The 18,809-nt window shown below is 50.5% G+C and overlaps 2 protein-coding genes across 3 annotated transcripts; one reads left to right on the top strand and one right to left on the bottom strand.

Annotated features, from left to right (window-relative positions):
• Positions 1-10,772: 10,772 nt before the first annotated feature.
• On the bottom strand, positions 10,773-12,545 carry LOC123095081 (B3 domain-containing protein Os03g0212300). Of its 2 annotated transcripts, XM_044516908.1 has the most exons (5): positions 12,252-12,545; positions 12,052-12,116; positions 11,687-11,969; positions 11,417-11,586; positions 10,773-11,307 (listed from the first exon to the last, which is right to left on the bottom strand). In XM_044516908.1, exons 2-5 carry the CDS (start codon positions 12,103-12,105, stop codon positions 11,017-11,019), a joined length of 798 nt encoding a protein of 265 aa, XP_044372843.1. In that variant the 5' UTR covers positions 12,106-12,116; positions 12,252-12,545; the 3' UTR covers positions 10,773-11,016. The 2 variants fall into 2 exon arrangements, with proteins under 2 accessions (XP_044372843.1, XP_044372844.1); XM_044516909.1 differs by lacking the exon at positions 12,252-12,545 and having other exon boundaries at positions 11,687-11,935; positions 12,052-12,066.
• A 2,895-nt stretch (positions 12,546-15,440) lies between these two features.
• On the top strand, positions 15,441-16,307 carry LOC123095080 (uncharacterized). The gene is made up of 2 exons (XM_044516907.1): positions 15,441-15,792; positions 15,863-16,307. The coding sequence occupies exons 1-2, from the start codon at positions 15,551-15,553 to the stop codon at positions 15,999-16,001; spliced, it is 381 nt and encodes a 126-aa protein (XP_044372842.1). The 5' UTR covers positions 15,441-15,550; the 3' UTR covers positions 16,002-16,307.
• The last annotated feature ends 2,502 nt before the right edge of the window (positions 16,308-18,809 follow it).

Here is an 18,809-nt window from a genome sequence, read left to right as displayed (position 1 = left end):
GAGGGTGGACTTGCAATTCAGATGAAAAATAAACTATGGACCTAGTTTCCAGTCGATGGTGGACTTGCAACTGGGACAACTGTACAAAATTACGATACCAGTTGTGAGTCAAAGCGTGGACTTGCAACTGGGACAATAACAAAACTGCGAGCCCAGTTGCGAGTCAAGGATAGACCTGTAATTGGGACAACTACAAATGATCTCAATTGCGAGTCAAGGGTGGAGTTGCCACTAGGTTGAAACAAACTATGAGCCTAGTTGTGAGGTAAGGGAGGACTTGCAACTGGGACAACTACACAAAACTACGATACCATTTGCTTGTCGAGGGTGGATTTGAAACTGGGACAATAACAAACTGCGAGCCCAGTTGCGAGTCAAGCGCAAACTTGTAATCGGGATGAAAAAACATATGCCTAGTTGTGAGTCGAGCAAGGACTTGCAACTGCGACAATACGAGTCCATTTGCGAGTTGAGAGCAGACTTGCAAGTGGGACAGCTACGAAACTACGAGCCAAACTATGAGTGAGGGGTCGATGTGCAACTGGGACGAAACAAACTATGGGCCCAACCACGAGTGGAGGATGGACTTGCAACTGGATAAAAAATAGAAACATAGGCTCCAGTTGCAAGTCGAGGATGGGCTTGCAACTCAGATAACTGTGATCCCACTTGCGAGTCGGTGGTGGACTTGCAATTAGGACAACTACAAAACTAAAAGCCCAGTTGCAAGTCAAGGGTCAACTTGCAACTCGCATAGAACAATCTACGGGTCTAGTTGCGAGTTAAGGGTGGATATGTGTGCCTAGGATGGATATGTAGGATGGACATACAAATGAGTTGGGGCCAGATGGATTGCGTGTCTAGGATGGACATTGTTGGTGCAATATCTGCCTACCTTGTGTTTTGGTGATTGTTGACAGAAACAGGTATGGACTGATACGTTTGCTAGTGGATACAGAGAGAAAAAGTCCATACACAACCAAAGATAATGTTGTCTCCGGTGCTGAGTTCGAGGAACTTCACCGAAGTACATATGCGTTGTAGAGAAGCACGGGCTACATTTGTTGAAGTGATAAAGTCAAGAAGATTGATGTGAAGAAATCGACCCCTCGAAAGATTACTGCTGAAGCGAAGCTCTTATTTCGGTACTGTTGTCCGATGAAATTGACTGCAGCAATGGAAGTAAAAAACAAAGTGAAGACGTAGTATTCATTTCGTTGTTCTTCTTTCATTCTTTCGAGTCATAGGACCTCCATACTATAAAGAGGGGTATGGGTTCTTGATGCTTAGATCCGCTGTGATGCTTAGCCATAACCTATGAAAGATGCGAGAGAAATCTCTTTATGCTCCGAGCAAATACTTGCCATCAAGAGACTGTGATCTTATTCACTGCAAGAGATTTGCCTCGGACTGAGGATTTAGCATTTCTTGCTCTGCAAGAAATGCTACCATTATGCTCAAATCCGACCGTTGGAATTGTGTTGTTCGGCCATTGGCTGAGCCCGATGTCTAATTTGGTCATTTCCCATCTGGGAAGGCTGCGGCTATAAATAGCCACCCCGCTACAACTTTGTCCTTTGGCTTCTCCGCTTAATATTTCTGAGAAGATTGTTTTGAGCAACCCCTCTCCGAGTGATTTGAGTTTAAAATACACCGAGAGAAAAAACAAGAGCCCAAACTTAGACAGTGGCTTAGCATCACAGTAGTTCTAAGGGAGAGTTCTTGCACCTATTAATCTTGAGAGCTGCGCACTCTCTATCCATATAGGTTTTGGCTTCGAGTGTTGAAGAGTTGTTGTCTTCACCGAGCTTGATCTTCAACAACCAAGAGTGATTGTGGTTCGCGAAGGTCGACCGAAGGTTTGGAGATCGCCGACAAGGATCTACCATGAGTGAAATCAACCTGAGTCTGATCAGCTCTGCGTTGAAGGTGAATAGGGTGAAGAGAGTTTATCTTTGGTGTTAAGTCCAGCCCCTCCAACTAGACATAGCCCTTTGGCAGAAGGGTGAACTGGTCTACCAAATCTCTCTGTCGCCTTCGAGCACCTCTGGTTATCTCTACTCTACTGCATTTCATTCAGCAGTTATTATTCGTGCTCTATGCCGATAGATTACTTGATCATCTTGTATTGTTGTCATCATCTTGTGTATCAGTGTTATTCTTGTTCATTATCATTGTCTGTATTCTTTTGTTACCATCTAGTTCATATGATTCACTTGTGAATTCGTTTTATAGCATTTCGTTTAGTACCGGTCATGTTGTGCCTCATTCTGTTACATCTGTTTGCATGATGCATTACTCTCATTGTAGTTAAACCTATGACCTAACAAGCTTGTTCTATTGTCAATGCTTTTTCATAGATGAATATGCTTCTGATGAGGAAGATTGAATCAGTCTGTTTCCCTCAGTACTCTATTCCGCTGCTGTGAGTGGGATTTGTTTCAAAGCTTTCGAAAGAAAATTTGAATCTCTCATTCACCCCCTCCCCCTCTGGTCGATATACTCTCGGTCCTAATAGACATGTAGCTGGACCGGGATCGGACAAAGTGTGTATTAAGGATGCACATGCAACTAGGTTGAAATGGAGCAAGTCATGAGCCAAAGATAGACATACAAATGAATTCCAAACAAGTTTATATGTGTTAAAATTATAAACATGAAACACATAATTCCCTTCAAGTGCTCGCCATCGCTCTCTTTGTAATCGGGGAAAATGAGTGAGAAGAGAGCGAGGAACAAGATGAAAGGACCCGAAGAAAATGCATATCCGCCTCTTCCTACTTTGTTCATAACCCACGTAAAAACGATCAGAAAAAGGCCAACGCCCAAACAAAAAAGAACAGAAAAAGATCTATGCGGATGCTAGTTTCCCATATATAAACCAACAGCCAAACAAACGCGAGACAACCATGTGAAACACAGGCCTACATGCAACGGCGGAGCTAGAACAACTTAATAAGGGGGCCAACTGCTGTTAAATCATGTTGGGGAGGGCCAAAGGCAACCAAATCACTGTAATACACAATATTAGCAGCAGGTAATCATTGATGTAATAAAAAAAATCTGCATGTTGGCCTGGGCCGTGGCCTCTGTTGGCACCCCTGCCTCTGCCTCTGTCTATAAGGCCGACACAGGCAGGCGAAAAATTGACAAGGACACAACGACATGGAGCATATGGCACCCAGTAACCAGAGGCTGGTGATGGCTCCCCTCTCCTCTCCTCCTCCTCCCCCGCGCTCCTCCCCCTCCTCCTCCCCTGTGTCCTGCTCCTTCCGGCAACCACGGTCTGCCATGGCTTATGCCCTCCCCCGTGATTCCCCTACGTCTCCGGCGCCGACCTCTCCGCTCATCGCCCCCCTCCTTCGCCCCATGGCTCCCCTCCTCGTCCTCTTTCCTTTGGATCTGGATCTGGCAACAAGTTCTGGGCTCTCTCATTGGATGGGGGCGAGGAGGACTCTGACTTCGATTCCGACCTTCCCCTCTTGCCTCGGCCTCTCTACCTGCCGTGGCACCGCTGCTGAGGTCGGAGCCGACGGGGTGTGCCCAGAAATTTGCCCTGGGTGGGCGCGGCCGGCCGGTTTGCTCGGACGTTGTGGTCGGATCTGGCTGGATTCAGGTTGGGCATGGTTGTCGACGGGGTCGTTCGGGGACGACTTCCTCGCCGGTCCGTGCCACTCTTGAGGCTGCTGATTCACGGGCTGGCGGTCGGGCACGTTCGCCTTGCTCCTCTCCGTCCTCGTCGCCAGGGGCAGGCTGGGCCCGATGCCGCGGCCGGCGGCGACGGCCGCTCCTCCCTCTCCTCTAACCCTAGATTGGAATCTTGTTCACGAGGCTTGAGGGCCCTCTGCTCGACCTATTTTGCCCCCTTCTGGGCCATCCCTCCCTTTTGGGCCGCCTTCGTTGTCGTCTACGTGTGATTTTCCCCCTTATCCATTCTGGGCCCTGGGCTTATCTTGGCCCAGTTGCCCCCTCCCCCTGTGTTGAGCCCAGCTCAGGCTATTTGTGGGTCCGCAAGGGCTCGGTCCCCCCATTTCTAGGATTTCCTACCTCTCATTTCGATCTACGCCGCTCTCGTCTCTGTATCCCCACCTACCGCAGATCTCACCCCTCCACCTCTCTCCCTCTCCTTCGCAGCTGTGGTGGCCATGGATCGATCCCGTGGTTCCTCGAGCGAGGCCGTGTCGGGGCAGAAGCGGCGGCGGGAGGACTCGGGCGACGGGGCGGTGGATCTGGAGCTCGAGGCGTCCCTCCGCTCGAAGCTTGAGGCCGAGCAGGCGGCTCAGTCGCAAGTGGCCAGTGACCGCGAGGCCTGGGCAGCGAGGCCTGAGTGGCTCCAGAAGGATGAGCACGCTCGGTCGGCGGCAGCGTCTGCAGCAACGTCAGGGTCGGAGGCCCCCGGATCGGGCGGATCTAGGGCCGACCCCTAGGAGGCCACGACGGCTGCTGGCGGCTCTGGTCCTGGTGCTCGTCGTCCTCCTCCTCAGCGCGGCCCGTTCCCTCTGGCTCATGGTGGAGGTCGGGATGCCGACTCCTTGTCGTGGCCTGGCGGCCGCCAGATGGGGCGTGGGAGCACTGGATCTAGTCCTTTTGGGCGTCGTTCTCCGGTGTCTGGTCCTGGCTCGTCTTCTGCTGCCTTGGGCGATGGGACTTGCCCCCTCCCCCTCCTCTGTCGGCTCGTCCGCCCCCTCCGCTTTCCCAACCACCAAACCCTAACCTTACTTGCTTCGCATGCCACCAGCCAGACCATTTCCAATCCCGCTGCTTCAATCCACCCTTCTGCCTCATCCGTAGAGAAGATGGCCACCTCACGGTCGACTGTCAGAACCGTCGCAAGCCTGCCTCTTTTATGCTCTATGGTCAAGGCCTCCCTGGATGTTCTTTTTTTTGCTCTCGATAGAGAGATCCCTCAGGTAGCTGTGGCCCCTGCACTCTCTAATGCTGCTATTATCTCCATCAAAGATCACAAAATCTCCTCCCAGACCCTTCTGGACGAACTCAAATTGTGGGATGATGGAGGCTGGGATTGGCAGATCCGACAGCTCTCTAATTTCGATTTTGCAGTGGTCTTCCCCTCCAAGAGTAGCCTCAAGATGATCTCCTCTTGCACTAGCTTCACTCTACCCCTCAACCAGCTCGTTGTGTCTGCGAAGGCCGCTTCCAATGGTGCTAAACCTATCCCCTCCCTTTCGAAAACCTGGGTCCTCATCGATGACATTCCCCCCACTCTAAGCTCTGCTGAATTCGTGATGGCTTTTGGTGTTCTAATCGGCAAGCCCATCATGGTGGACCTGGACTCCCTCTCTGTCCTTGGCCCCGTTCGTCTCAAGCTCTGGGAGGTGGACCCCCTATGTATTCATGGACCTATTGATGTCTTCCCCTCGTCTGACGGCTTCAGGTTGTGGGTCTGCATGGAGGGAGGCGCCAATCCTAACATCCCTCCCCCTCCTCCGCCTCCAGCTGAGAATCGTGACGGAGGGGCAATGATGCTGCCAACCAGAGTGGGGACTCGTGCCCTCGCTTTACGTCCTCGGAATGGGATGTTATGGGCTCGGAATCCAGGGAACTCTTCAAGGACAGTGCACCGCAGGGCAAAGATGTTGGAAAGGATGTCATGGTTGAGAAAGTATCTAATCAGGCTGCCCCGGTTGCCTCCCCAGCTGGTACTCCTGCCTCTAGGGTCTGCTCCATCCTGCCGGTCCGTCCGGGCTCTCCATCTCTGTCGGGCATTGAAGACCTCCCCGCCTCTCCTCCGCGTGCTATGGCTGGCTCCATCCCCAAGCGCAAATCCTCTGTCCGGAAGTTCTCGGCTTGTAGACGGGCCTCCTCGGGCACCAAGCTCTCTACGGCAGGGCTCTGTCGTCGCCTGGATGATGATATGGGTGATGTGGCGGGCCAGGCTTCTCCGTTGGTGCCGCACTCTACTTCGATCCATTCCCCTTCTTCTACGACGTGAAAGAGTGGTCAGCTCCGTGACAGTGGTATGCAGGTGGCTGACAAGGCCGCTCGTCGTGCGGCGGCTCGTGATCTTCCAGCTTCAGGTACTCTTCTAGCGCACCCTTAGTCAGTTCCTTCTATTCCTTCCGCCTCCCCTATTAGGCTTGTTCTGCCTTCGTATTCGGATAATCATCTGACAAAGGTTCTTACGGATGTTGGTATATCGCTTCATCATAATGTTGGGTCTCCCACCTCCCTGCTTGCTTTAATTAGGGCCAATGAGGTGGCCTAGGCTGCGATCGCCAAAGCTAAAGAGATTGTGGCGGCTCCTCCTGCTCCTCCGGTTGTGGCTGGAGGGGTTTCGAGGGGGGGGGAGGAATATGCTAGTTCTGCTACCCCCCAAGTCTCTAAGAAGAAGGGTGCCCCTAAACATGCTAAAACCTGCTTGGCACCCTGCAGGTCGAGCTTGCGCATTAAGAACTTGTCCTTCAAATGGAAGCACTTTTCTGTAATGTTAAAAGTTTCGGGGCTCGGAGGCGTCGGGACCAAATCAAAGACATCGTCAGGGGCTATAGTATTGATCTGATTGGTCTAGTTCAGACCTTTAAACCCTCCTTCTCTCCTCACGAACTTTTTGCAGTTGCGGGTGTCGATCGTTTTGACTGGAATTATCTTCCCTCATCGGGCCACTCGGGTGGTATTCTTATTGGCTCTAAACGTGACATTTTTTATTTTGTTACCTTCGACCATGGTATTTTTTGAGCTAGTTCTGTTGTGTTTCACCGCCAACTTAATACTCTCTAGGAAGTAATGGTAGTGTACGGTCCGGCGGATCATTCTCTTTCCCCCTTTTTCCTGGACGAAATTTCTAATAAGGTCGAATCCTACACCCTTCCCCTTCTAATTGGTGGTGATTTCAACCTGCTTCGATATCCGACCGATAAGAACACCAATAACTTTTCCTAGGCGCTGGCTGATGCTTTTAACGAGTTTATTAGCTCTTCTGCTCTTCGTGAAATGCCAAGGGTGGGATCTAGGTTTACTTGGACTAATCATCAGGTTTCTCCTATTCGCTCTATCTTGGATCATGTTTTGATCTGCCCAAGTGGGGACTCCCTTTTTCCGCTTGCCACTCTCAAAACTAAGGCTATCGTAGGATCGGACCATGCTCCACTTATTCTTGATGTGGGGCTTCACTGCGCGTCCACTCCCCCTTTGTCCTAGTTTGATGCTTCCTGGCTCCTTGTCGAAGGCTTTCGTGACCTCCTCGACTCTAGAATTTATGATCTCCTCTCGTCTGGCCGTCGCGCCTTCGGCCCCATGGATGATTGACACTATTGCTCGTACTCTCTGCGCAAATTTCTGCAGGGCTGGTCTCGTAATCACGCGGCACATGATCGCAGAGATAAATCCCTCCTCGTGGCTCAGATTGATGCTTTAGACTCTCGGGCTGATTCTTCTGGCTTATCTGATTCGGAATGGACTTTGCGCTTTTCCCTTGAGCAATCTCTGGTGCAGCTGCATCGTCTCGCGGAAGTTTACTGGCGCCACAGGGGCACGATAAACTGAATGCTTAAAGGATACTCCCCCACTGCTTATTTCCATTGCCAGTGGGAGGCGGCGTAGATGCTTGATTGACAGCTTATTGATCGATGGGGTCAGGGTTTCGGACCAAGGCATCATCATGAAGCACATAGTCGAATTCTTTTCCTCCCTCCTTTCTGCCAAACCTGATCAGGGGTTCAGGATATCTTCTTCCTTTTGGGACCAAGGGGACGGGGTGTCCCCGGAGGAAAACCTCGATCTTATGGTTCCTTTTTCTGAAGAGGAGATTTTTAATTCTATTAACAAAGCTAATTCTAATTCTGCATCCAGCCCGGATGGATTTTCTATTCCTTTCTTCAAAACTTTCTGGCCCCAACTCAAGAATCTCATTTGTGCGATTATTCAAGGGTTTTGTTTGGAGACGATGGACATTTCTAGGCTCGGTTATGGTTATTTCTCTCATTCCTAAGATTAAGGGTCCGGAGCTCATTTCTTAGTTTAGGCCTATTGCGCTTATCAATAACTTTGCCAAATTCCCCGCCAAATGCTTGGCCACGCGTCTTACTCCTGTGTCTCATCGTACCCTTTCTCCTACCCAATCTGCATTTGTCAAGGGGCGTTTTATCCTTGATGGGGTCCTATGTTTACATGAGATCGTCCATGATATTCACAAATCAGGCAGCAAGGCTGTTATTCTTAAACTGGATTTTGAAAAAGCTTATGATTCTATGAGTTGGGGCTTCTTAAGAAAAGTTTTGCTGGCTAATGGCTTTGATGGTGGTGTGGTTCATCGAATCATGCAGTTGGTCATGGGTGGCCATACTGCTATCTCTGTTAATGGGAAAGTTAGCAATTTTTTTTAAGAATTCTAGAGGCCTGAGACAAGGTGACCCGGCCTCTCCCATCCTTTCAATTTTGTGGCGGACACCCTCTCTAATATTCTATCTAGGGCTGCGGGGGCCGGCCACATTACTCCTGTTAGCTCCCATCTTATCCCTCAAGGGATTACCCACCTTCAGTATGCTGATGACACGATTATTATGGTGGAACTTAATGATCATTGCCTTGCCCACCTCAAATTTCTTCTGCTATGCTTCGAGGCCCTTTCTGGTCTTAAGATCAACTTCTCCAAAAGCAAAGTCATTGTTACTAGGGGCCTGGAAACCGAGGCGTTGCATGTTGCCCGCCTTCTGAATTTCTCCCTTGGCTCCTTCCCTCTCAAGTATCTGGGTCACCCTATTACGTCTGACGAACTCTTGGCTAAAGACTTTGCTCCTACGGTGGCCAAAGTTGGCAATCGTGTCATGCCCTGGAGGGGTAGATATAATACCCAGGCTGGTAAAGTTGCCTTGATTAATGCATGCCTTTCTTCCCTCCAAATGTTCCTTATGGGATTTTATCTTCTTACGATCGGCACTCATGCTGGGTTTGACAAACATAGAGGTGCCTTTTTCTGGAACGCGGCTGACAACAAACGCAAATATCGCATGATCAAATGGGACATTATTTGCAGACCAAAAAGCCTTGGGGGGCTGGGTATCATTAATACCCTTGTCATGAACAAATGCTTGATCATCAAGTGGTGGTGGAAGATCATGACCACCACCTCGGATAAACCTCTTTGGTTCAACATTCTCAAAGCTAAGTATTTCCCTTCCTCTAGCCCTATGTTTGCTCGTGCCTCGGGAGCTTCCCAGTTCTGGAAAGACCTTGTTAAACTTAGGCCTATTTTCTAAAGCCTCGTCAAGTTTGTTGTTCACAATGACGATCCACTAGATTTTGGCTTGATTGGTGGTGTGGCTCGACTACGTTGGCAAACTCTTTTCCTGTACTTTTTTCCTACTGTCCCGACCCTGAGATCTCAATCTTTGAGCTCTCTTCCAATAATTGGGATCTGCAACTTCGTCGCTCTCTTTCTCCTGAAGAGTTGGTTGACTGGCAGCGCCTTGTTGCCTTCTTCCATGTGCTCTCGAAGGAGGAGGACTCGGTGGTGTGGCCCCATTCCCCGTCTAGTCATTTTTCTGTGAAATCGCTTTATGGTAAGCTGATCTCGGGTTCAACCACTTCCAAATTCAAGTGGATCTGGAGGGCTCGTATTCCTCCTAAGATCAAGATCTTCCTCTGGCAAGCTTCTCGCGGGCGGTTGCCGACTGGTGACAGATCCGCAAACGTAATGGCCCTGGGTCTGACCGCTGCGTCCACTATGGGTTAAGAGAAGACACGATGCATGTTTTCTTTTCTTGTGCTCTGGCTAAACTCTTCTGGTGTTGTATCAGATCTTGGTTGAATGTAGCCTGGAGGCCGTCCTCCTTCTCAGACCTTCGACTTTTGGCTAACAATCTGGTTGGGGCCCAAAGGAGAATTTTTTGGGTGGGCTTTGCAGCGATGTGCTGGTCTCTTTGGACGACAAGAAACAAATTTACTATTGAACATGTTTTTCCTGCTAAGCCTGCTGATTGCTTATTTAAAACTTGCCTATTCTTGCAGCAGTGGAGATTATTGATTGAGGAGGACATGGATACGCTCGATATGATGATATCCAAGATCCAGGCTTCTGCTATCTCCCTTTCTCCAGTTCATGCCGGCAATTAGGTGTTGCTGGCCCCTAATGTTGCTGTCCTTAGTCTCTCCGGCCTGCGTGCCGTGTACTGGCCCGGGAGCCATGTACATTCTACTTTTGCCTGTGAGGTCTGGTTGATACTCTGCGTGCTTTGTGTGGTGTCCGCTGTCGATGTTTATGACTCTGCATGGTGGCTTTATTTATAAAGTCGGGCTCTGACCTTTTATCTAAAAAAAGACGACATGGAGCATATCAACGGTTTGCATGAATCCTAAAGACAAACGATCCAACGATGAAAGACTTAGATGCGAGGTAGTTATATCTCATCTAGATGTGACTTAATCAAATTGTTTGTTTTAATAGATAGATTACCGTAGAAAAATGGTTGTACGGTCGTTGCTTCAATTTTTTTAAATAAATCAGGTCATGGTGCATGGCTTCATTGAAAATGGGTTTAGTATCTGAGATTCTGAGTTACTCACGGCCGGTGCCGCGCAACTGGTTGGCACGTGGATACCACTCCACCGAACAGCATGGTACATGTACAGGACTCTAATCACAGGGGAAGAAAGTTGCTCGGCAAGCCCATGAGGGACGGACTAGGCAAAACCATGCAAGGCTCGCAAAGCTCGTGAGCACCCCCACGTTCTTCAGCTCAGGGCCGGCGTCGTCGCGTTTGCTTGGAATGGCAATGCAGCAGAGCACCACTCAGCGTAACTGTCGTGCTGAGCGATTGACAAGATGCTCAGCAATAATCATTTGCACACGGATAAACACAGCCAGGTTTAGACTCCACTCTCTAGTTACTCACGCTCCTGCTAGTACCATCGGCAGTGGACTACCGAGAATTAAGGTCTTACAATCATTATTAAGCAAGCATAATAACGCACTGAGTCGTGCCGGCCGATGGCCACGGACGAGGCTACGCCGGCCAACCAGGCTGGTGCAACGGGAGGCCGGCTGCCACCGCCCTCGCCTCAGACCAGGAAGCTGCCGTCTCGCCTCCTCACCTCCACCTTGAGTAGGTGGTCCTCGCCGCCGCCGCCGGCGCTGCCTTGCCGGAGCGCTCGGAAGAAGCAGGTGTCGCCCTCGCCGAGGGCGTTGTCGACGCAGAACTGGTGCCACCCGTACCTAAACGACGCGCGGGACCTGCCACCCGTCTTGGGGTTGTGCTTCAGGTGCACGAGCCACGACTTGCCGCGCATCCGCAGCTCCACCTTGCTCCTCTCGGCGTACCCGTGCGCGAGCTGGAAATCCACCGGCACGTTCTGCGCACGGCCGGCGAGCAGCGGATGGAATCAGTACCCAGATAGCACCTCATGGATACATGTATATGAACACACTTGACTAGGCATGCTCGAGCATGAACGCACTCACCAGGTACTGTTCCTGCTTCATGCCTAGGTTGCATTTCCTCAGCATGGCGCTGAACTGCCCCGTCGGCCCATCCTCGACGTCCATCTCCACCAGGCTCCTGTTGTTGCCACCACTGCCGCCGTCGCTGGTGTTGCTGCTCCCACTGTCACCGTCGCTGCTGCTCTCACTGCCTGGCCAAATGCAAAAACCACACCTTCTTTAATTCCTACAAGTTACAACTTACAACCACCCAACTGAAACGAAGAGCAAGAACCAAGAAGAGGCGCGTACTGGTGTCACCGTCGTGCTTGTAGTGCCTGCGGCACATGCTCACGTCGAACACCTTGACGGTGAGCACGGCGTCGCCGTCGTAGCTGAACACGAGGAAGTACCCGAGCCGCAGGTCGTGCGCACGGGCGAACTGCTCCCAGCCGCGCTCTAGGTACATGTGGCCGTCGGCGTCCAACACCACCTTCACGTCCCAGAAGCGACGCCCATGGCCGGCCTCCCGCAGCTTCACTTCCTGGGGCTTGCCGCCGTCTAGTAGCACCATGGTAAACTTGTCAGGCAGCCTCTGCAGCGAGGGTCAAGCAGTGATTGAGCCGATCAAACACTAGGCAGCACAGCAGAGCGATAAAGAGAGATCATGTATATACCAGCCTGCTCGAGGAGTTGTCAAGTACGATCTGGAAGAACTCGAAACCTTCCATCTCACCTGTCTCTGCATGCATGAATAGATAGCTTAGATGCAAGGATTCGAATCGAAATTGCAAGAAATATCTAGGACACGAGCAACACAACAGGCTGAGAATTGGGGAAGAACAGAGGTGGTGTTTCGAAGAACAGATGGATTTGCCTGGTCGAAGCGGCGTGGCAGAGAGCAGCCGGCGGTGGCGACCTCCCCCCTATCGACAGCGGCTGGCTGCGAGGGCGGAGAGGCTGCTGCTTGCGAAGAAGGAAGAGCAAGAGGCAGAGGTAGGAAGAGGAAGAAGAAAGAACCAACTATGCCATGAATTCCATGCCACGTAGCAAAACCCTCTTCTTCCTCCTTCCTCCTCCTTCATCTGCCTCTCCTCTCAAATGTGCAGCGGTGATATATACTAAGCTTTGCTTCTCTGGATTCCTCCTCCAGGATAGACTTCTTGACCCCTCCACCGAGAAATGCAGATGTGAGAAAGGGCCGGACGGCAATGGGCTCGCACATGCCGCACTGCTATGGGCTCGGGCAGAGAAAGGGACGGGAGGCAATAAATCATTGCACCGATCTGGTCTCTTTTCACGTAAATAGGCAGCACCCATTTTTCTCCCATTCTTGGCTCAACGATGGCGGTGGGGATGCCGGTGTAATGGCAGTGGCAGCGTGCCTACTGTGCATATATTGATAGTGATAGGATATTATTTTGACCCCTCTTATGGTCAAAGCAGTGTCAAGCTATTGCGGTGATGATCAACAGCTGCTTATACCCTAATTTTTGTGTGTTTATGATCTTCTGACTTCTATGCACAGAAAACTGGTCTGCTCCTTCCCGTTTTTTCTCTCGATCCCTGGATACTGCAGCCTGTCGTTTTGGGCACTGCAGCATGCACTTTAATCTGTTCTCTGCTCCTGAATTTTGAGCAAATGACGGTGTAGTCCATTCTTTTTTGTTTTAGGGGAATCGAGTTGTAGTACATATATATGTTTCTTCACATGCATTGTTAGGAGAGGCCCATGGCTCATGTTTCGAGAGGAAGATTGATGACTTATCACTTGCAAGTGATACTGTCCTACTGGCGGTGTGCTAGCCAGCTCTGCTCATTTTCACTGCTCGGGATAGAATATGGCATGCATCATTTTTCCTTTTTCAAACAAAATGGCAAGCGCCATAATTGCAGAACAGAGGAATCAGCAAATTAGCAATCGCAGCCCCATCCCACGGGCCAAAGTTTGATGAGTTGCACGGCGGCCCTCCAGTAATTCAGCCGAGGCTTGCCCCCCTCTGCAAGCTCTACTAGAGGGTAGAGGCCGCTCCCCCGTGCCTACCTTCCACCTGCAAACCCTAGCAGCAGCAGCCCCCCCCCCCCCCCCCCTTCCTCGCAGCGACCGGTCGGCGGCGGAGTTTTCACGTCTCCTTGCGCGGGAGCTTTGGCGCGGGTCATGGCGGCCGGGCCTGGGTATGGTGTTGACGGTGGTGCACCGGAGCACGTCGGCGACAGGCAAGTGGACGAATTTCAGAAATTTCGAAAAAATTGAAAATTGTTTCGGACACCGAAATTTTTGCTTGAATTTAAATAATTTTAAATTTAAACATGTAAATTAAAGAATATGTAGCACATAGCGAACTAAATTGCATCTATAACCTGATGGTTAGTCCGTTGGGTAGCAGTCAGCTGCTCGTGGTTCGAATCTTGGCTGGCCCATATTTTTGCTAAAAATATTCGGTACAAAAATAAACAAAATGTTTCAGCAACATGATTGTCCTACCACTACGCCACTGAAACCAACGTTAATAAAAACTGATCTATGTCCTTTTTTACATAGAAATTCAAACCAACCGAATTTTTTTGAATGAAAGGCAAAAAATTTGATCACCCTTGAAATTGTCGAAAATTTGGAAATTTTGGGATTGACGAAATTTTAAACCATGGACAGGCATCGTGGAGGTGGGCATGCTCGGAAGGGACAGCGGCTTCGGCTGGATATGGCAACAGCTCGAACCGATATGGCCCCTCGAGCGGTGCGGACCGAGGGAAACGCAGACCGCGGACAAACGTCTCTACCGTAGCAGTTAGCCGGTACGGATGGTGGCGCGGTAGTGGTGGTCTTGCCCCTCCTTCCTCAACTCATGATGTCTTGGATGTACAGCCGATGGCAGACCCTAATGGGTGGTGACGACAGCTCAACGCGCGATGCTTCAGTGGCCAGCCTGTGATGCCAGAGCGTTCCAAGGAGGGAGGCAGGGGGCTTCCGGTCATGCTGCCGACATATCGTGAGACCAAATTGGCTGTGACGATAACCCTAGTCCCAGGTGGGGCGGTGTGATGTGGCCGACGACCTTCCAGAATCTAGCTGACTGGGCTCTCTTCCTGCTAAGGGGCTCATTTTGGGGTGGAAGGAGGGGCCTTCTGCCCTTCACCGGTCGGCGGCATCCATGTGTTGTGGCGGCGGTTGGGGGGTGACCTCGGAGGCTAGGGTGGCGACCCTGGTGGTGGGATATTTATATAAAGATGGAGGTATGTTCTATTCTTTTCCTTTGTTTTATTAAGTGCTCATGACGGAGCTCACGCTTTACCATGGCCATGCGGGCGGCATGGTGGTCGGTGTTCTGCTTTCGATGGTGGTGGTACGACTGTGTCCTTGCGACTAGTCGTACCTTGGTTGAGAGGCTGAGAGTGCTCGCCGGTGGATAAACCATGTTTGGCTTTGGCCAGACTGGTGTCGGCAGCGTTCGTGGGCGTCGTCTCCTTCATGAAGACGCCGTTGTTGCAGCTATTCTCTGGTCTTCATGTTGCTTCGTGTGAAAATAATGATCCTTTGGATCAGACAATGGCGGTGTTTCGTGTCGTACCTTCCCGAAGGCGCTTCCTTGGAGTTCACGGTTCGTTTGGCGGGGACTTGGTCACGATGGAGGACTTTGACGACTTCAAGGAGTACTCTTGTTGGTTGCCATCTTTTGATTGTTTGGAGTGATTTGAGTAGTGTAGCTGTTCTTTAGCATCGTTGTATCGTGCGTTGGGTGTGTATGATATGGTAACGTGTTGTATGCTATGGGGTATATGGTCCTTGCTTTAGCTATTCTTTTTGTGTAAGATATGCTTCAATTTTTTAAATCATTTTTTACTTCAATTTTTTAAATCATTTTTACTTCAGTTTACTTGTGAGCGTCGGATCGAGTTGGTTCTCTGCTCGTCGATTCATTTGCCAGGTTCCTGTATCCAATGCATAAAATAATAACCTGTGGGCCATACAAGCTAAAGAAAGCATTATTATCTCACTTCAGCTGCTGCAACAAATCAGCAGGTCATACAAAGGAGCTGAGTACTTTTCATGCGGGGCTGCCAGCCAGCCAGACTCTCGAAAGCGTTCACAGTCAGATCCAGCTCCACCTCTCGACGCTAACACACGTGTGGACGAGAAAGAAACCTGAGCAAACAGAGCGCACAACAAGCAGAGCAATGCTGCGCTCCTGCGCCGGCCACGGCGCCAGGACGGTCGCCTCTCCGCGCACGGCCACGCCGCCACACCGCGGCAGGCGCCAGCACCTCCTCCGCCCGCGCAGCAGCGCAAAGAAGCCCCCCCAGGATGCAGAGTCAAGTGGGGGCAGCGCCAAGAACGCCCTCGCCGGCGCGCTCCCCAGCAAGACCGCGCTCCTGCGCGCCGGCGCGGTTCTCTTCGCCCTCGGCTTCGTCGACGCCGGGTACGTGAACTCACATCACGTCGGCCGGCTCGCACGGATCATAGATAAACGAAGTCTCGTTGGCTTGCAGGTACAGCGGCGACTGGTCCCGCATCGGCGCCATCTCCAAGGACACAGAGGAGCTGCTCAAGCTCGGGGCCTACGCCGTCGTGCCTCTCTGCCTGGCCCTCGCACTCCGGGTGCCCGGAGACGACGGCAGTGAATCTTAGGAAGAGCGAGAGCTGCATACCATTTCGTATTCGTACTACTTGCTTATTCATTTACGTGTCACTACCTTTCTGGATTGCATCCGAGTGAGCGGTAGACGACGCTTTTGAGGTAAGTACGAGAGTGTTTAACCATGGTTCTGTATTCTGCTCACTCTGTTGAGCGGTCAGCTGCAAACTGCTGAGTGCCGACAGAGTTTTAGAGGAGCGGGGAGGTTTTAGGAACTTCAGCAGTGTTTCTTGTTGCCTGTCTAGCGTCTAATTTTGGCAAATTGAACTGCATATTCCTTCCTTACCTGCACGGATCCATACACGTGCCTCGTGAATTTTCATATGGAAAACGTTGCGTGCCGGCGGACCGGCCGAAGCTTCGGCCGGACGCACGCCCGCTGCTCCATCGCGCAGCAATCTAACTGGGACAAGTCTCCCGATCCACGTTTTGCGTTCGTTGTTTTTCTTTCTTGACCCACCAAGTCCCCTTGACCCATCACGAGCTGTTTCCCATCTCGTCCTCACCCTTTCTCATATCTTCCTCGTGTGAGGAGGCACCCCCGGTCTTCTTCAACCTTCATCTTCACAATCGCTCGCTGAACTCCGACATGGGATGGGAAAAGGAGTTGCAACCGCAGCTCGGCGAAGCTTCATCCGTTTGTCAGCGGTGCTATGACCGTGCGACCATGGCCATGATCACACTGTCATGGCACTGCAAGCTCGAGGGGCGGCGGGGTGCTGCATGCTACGACCATAGTGGTTGTGTGCTGGAACTAGCGTTGTGGCGTGCTGGAACCAGCGACGATTTTTGCTACATCCACTCATGGCGGAGCTACGACCTGCAACGGTGGAGACGACGATTTGCTGCAACCGTCTTCTACTTTTGCTACAACTGACGAGGAAATTTGCTACATCCATTCATGACGGAGATGCGACCCGGGGAGGTGGCGACGGTTATTGCTGCAACCGTCGTTGTTTTTGGCTACGACCGGTGAGGTTTTTTGCTACATGGCGTTGACTGGTGGCCGTCGTTTGTGCAACCCCGTGCAGCGAGTGTCGACGAAAAAAAAAAAGCTTCAACGGGCATGGATAAAAGCTTCACCGGTGTAGGGAAAAGCTTCAACGACGGGGTGCGTAAAAGCTTCAACGGCGTGAGAAAAAGCTTCTAACAGAGGTGCGAGTGGTGACGCTGAGAGCTGCGGCCGGCGGTACGGTGGTGCTTCGATGGACGTGTTATGGCGATGATGGCTAGGTGCTGCAATAACAGAGACGTCAGGCGGCATAGTATTGCTACGAGGGGCGATGACGTACTGTTCGAACCGGTGAGGACGGGTGTTACGAGGGCGAGCATCGGCGATGAGGGTGGCGACAGGCGTTAAGGCAAGCGGCCAGGACGCCCGGCGAGCTTGCTGCCTTAAGGCTACTGGCTACACGCGATGGAACGTCATGGCTTTTACTTTGTTTCCGTAACAAAGCAGTTTTTTTATAACTCTAACGAAGCAGTTAGTGAAGCGAAAGGCTACATGCAGATCCTGCGGTTGTAACTTAAACTAATCGTACGGGAGCGGTGCGACCGGCCGAAATTTCGGCCGGCGCACCGGCGCGTATCACACTGCCCTTTTTATATGTGCCTAAGTTTAGGAACTTCGGCAGTGTTTCTACTTGAAGTCTGACTTGCCACGTTCCTTCCTTACCTGCAAAGATTCATACACGCGCCTCAGGAATCTATGTGTGGCTTGCCATATCAACTACTTAGTCACTCCGCTCTAAAATAATTGAAGTTTTATGTTTGTCCTAGATCAAACTATTTTAAGTTTGACCAATTTTATATTATTTTTTCAAATATCTACAATATTAAAAATATATAGAATGAAAATATATGTTACGATGAATTCTTTTTCACATGAAAGGCAGGTGCTCTGCCATTTCATATAAATGGGAAAAGGAGAAAAGGTGTACAATGGTTATTTACAAACCTAGAGAAAGCGAGCCAAAAATGATTACATTTCCAAGGGAGCAACCACACAGCCGGCGCAAAAGCCAAACACACTTGATGAATCTAATGAAGCTAATTTGGTGTAGTAGATGTTGGTATAATGTTCTCCAGATTTTGTCAACTTGCGAAAATTTGACTTAAAACAAACTTAGCACTTCAAATATCTTAAAACGGAAACAGTATCACCTAGTGAGGGATAGGCGTTAGCATTACCCTGTTTTAGTTATTACAAAAGTTGGGCTGTAAGGAAGCATCGAAGTTTGTACGGACTTCTTCCGGGTTTTTTTTTTTTGAAGCAAGGACCGTAGAACAATCGTTTTACAGTAATTTCATTAAATAATATAAAATATGTACAAAAGAGCCAAAAAAGAAATAAGAAAAGAGGAAGGAAACAAGAAAAACCCAAGGCTCAATCAATTCCAGCTCTACGAAACCTCATTTGACCAGATAAAGGTTTTAGCTGAGATGTAGATGTTAGTGTTTCTGTGCGACTGTGTCATCGAGAGACGGTTGTTTGTTCGATAGGGACAGATGACACTCGATCAAGGGGTCAGGGCGAGGACACAGTGAGTTTACCCTAGTTCGGCCCTCCAGAGAGGAGAAAGACTCTACTTCTGCCTTTTGATATTATTGTGGTTGCCGGAGACCTTGAGGCAGAGGTCACCTTCAAGGACTTTCCTAAAGTAGTACAACCTACCCTTTATGGTAGCGGAGCGGTGGGATTCTTGGAAGACAAGTAAGCTTCTAGGGCTTTTTCTTGACCCAAGGGGCTCCCTCGGTCCACCTTATATACGACAGGTTCTTAAGTTTCATGTGGTGGTTAA

This window comes from Triticum aestivum, chromosome 4B (genome assembly GCF_018294505.1).
Source record: "Triticum aestivum cultivar Chinese Spring chromosome 4B, IWGSC CS RefSeq v2.1, whole genome shotgun sequence".
NCBI classification, from domain to species: Eukaryota; Viridiplantae; Streptophyta; class Magnoliopsida; order Poales; family Poaceae; genus Triticum; species Triticum aestivum.
The sequence above is the reverse complement of the archived record's forward strand: the minus strand, read 5'-3'. Positions and strand labels throughout refer to the sequence as shown.

Bases quoted from the DNA above. Each gene is read 5' to 3' on its own strand.
- LOC123095080 (XM_044516907.1), top strand. From the start codon at position 15,551: ATGCTGCGCTCCTGCGCCGGCCACGGCGCCAGGACGGTCGCCTCTCCG. The intron at 15,793-15,862 runs GTACGTGAACTC...GTTGGCTTGCAG, and splicing joins CTCGGCTTCGTCGACGCCGG to GTACAGCGGCGACTGGTCCC.
- LOC123095081 (XM_044516908.1), bottom strand. From the start codon at position 12,105: ATGGAAGGTTTCGAGTTCTTCCAGATCGTACTTGACAACTCCTCGAGC. The intron at 11,587-11,686 runs GTACGCGCCTCT...GCATTTGGCCAG, and splicing joins CAAGCACGACGGTGACACCA to GCAGTGAGAGCAGCAGCGAC. The intron at 11,308-11,416 runs GTGAGTGCGTTC...GGCCGTGCGCAG, and splicing joins TGAAGCAGGAACAGTACCTG to AACGTGCCGGTGGATTTCCA.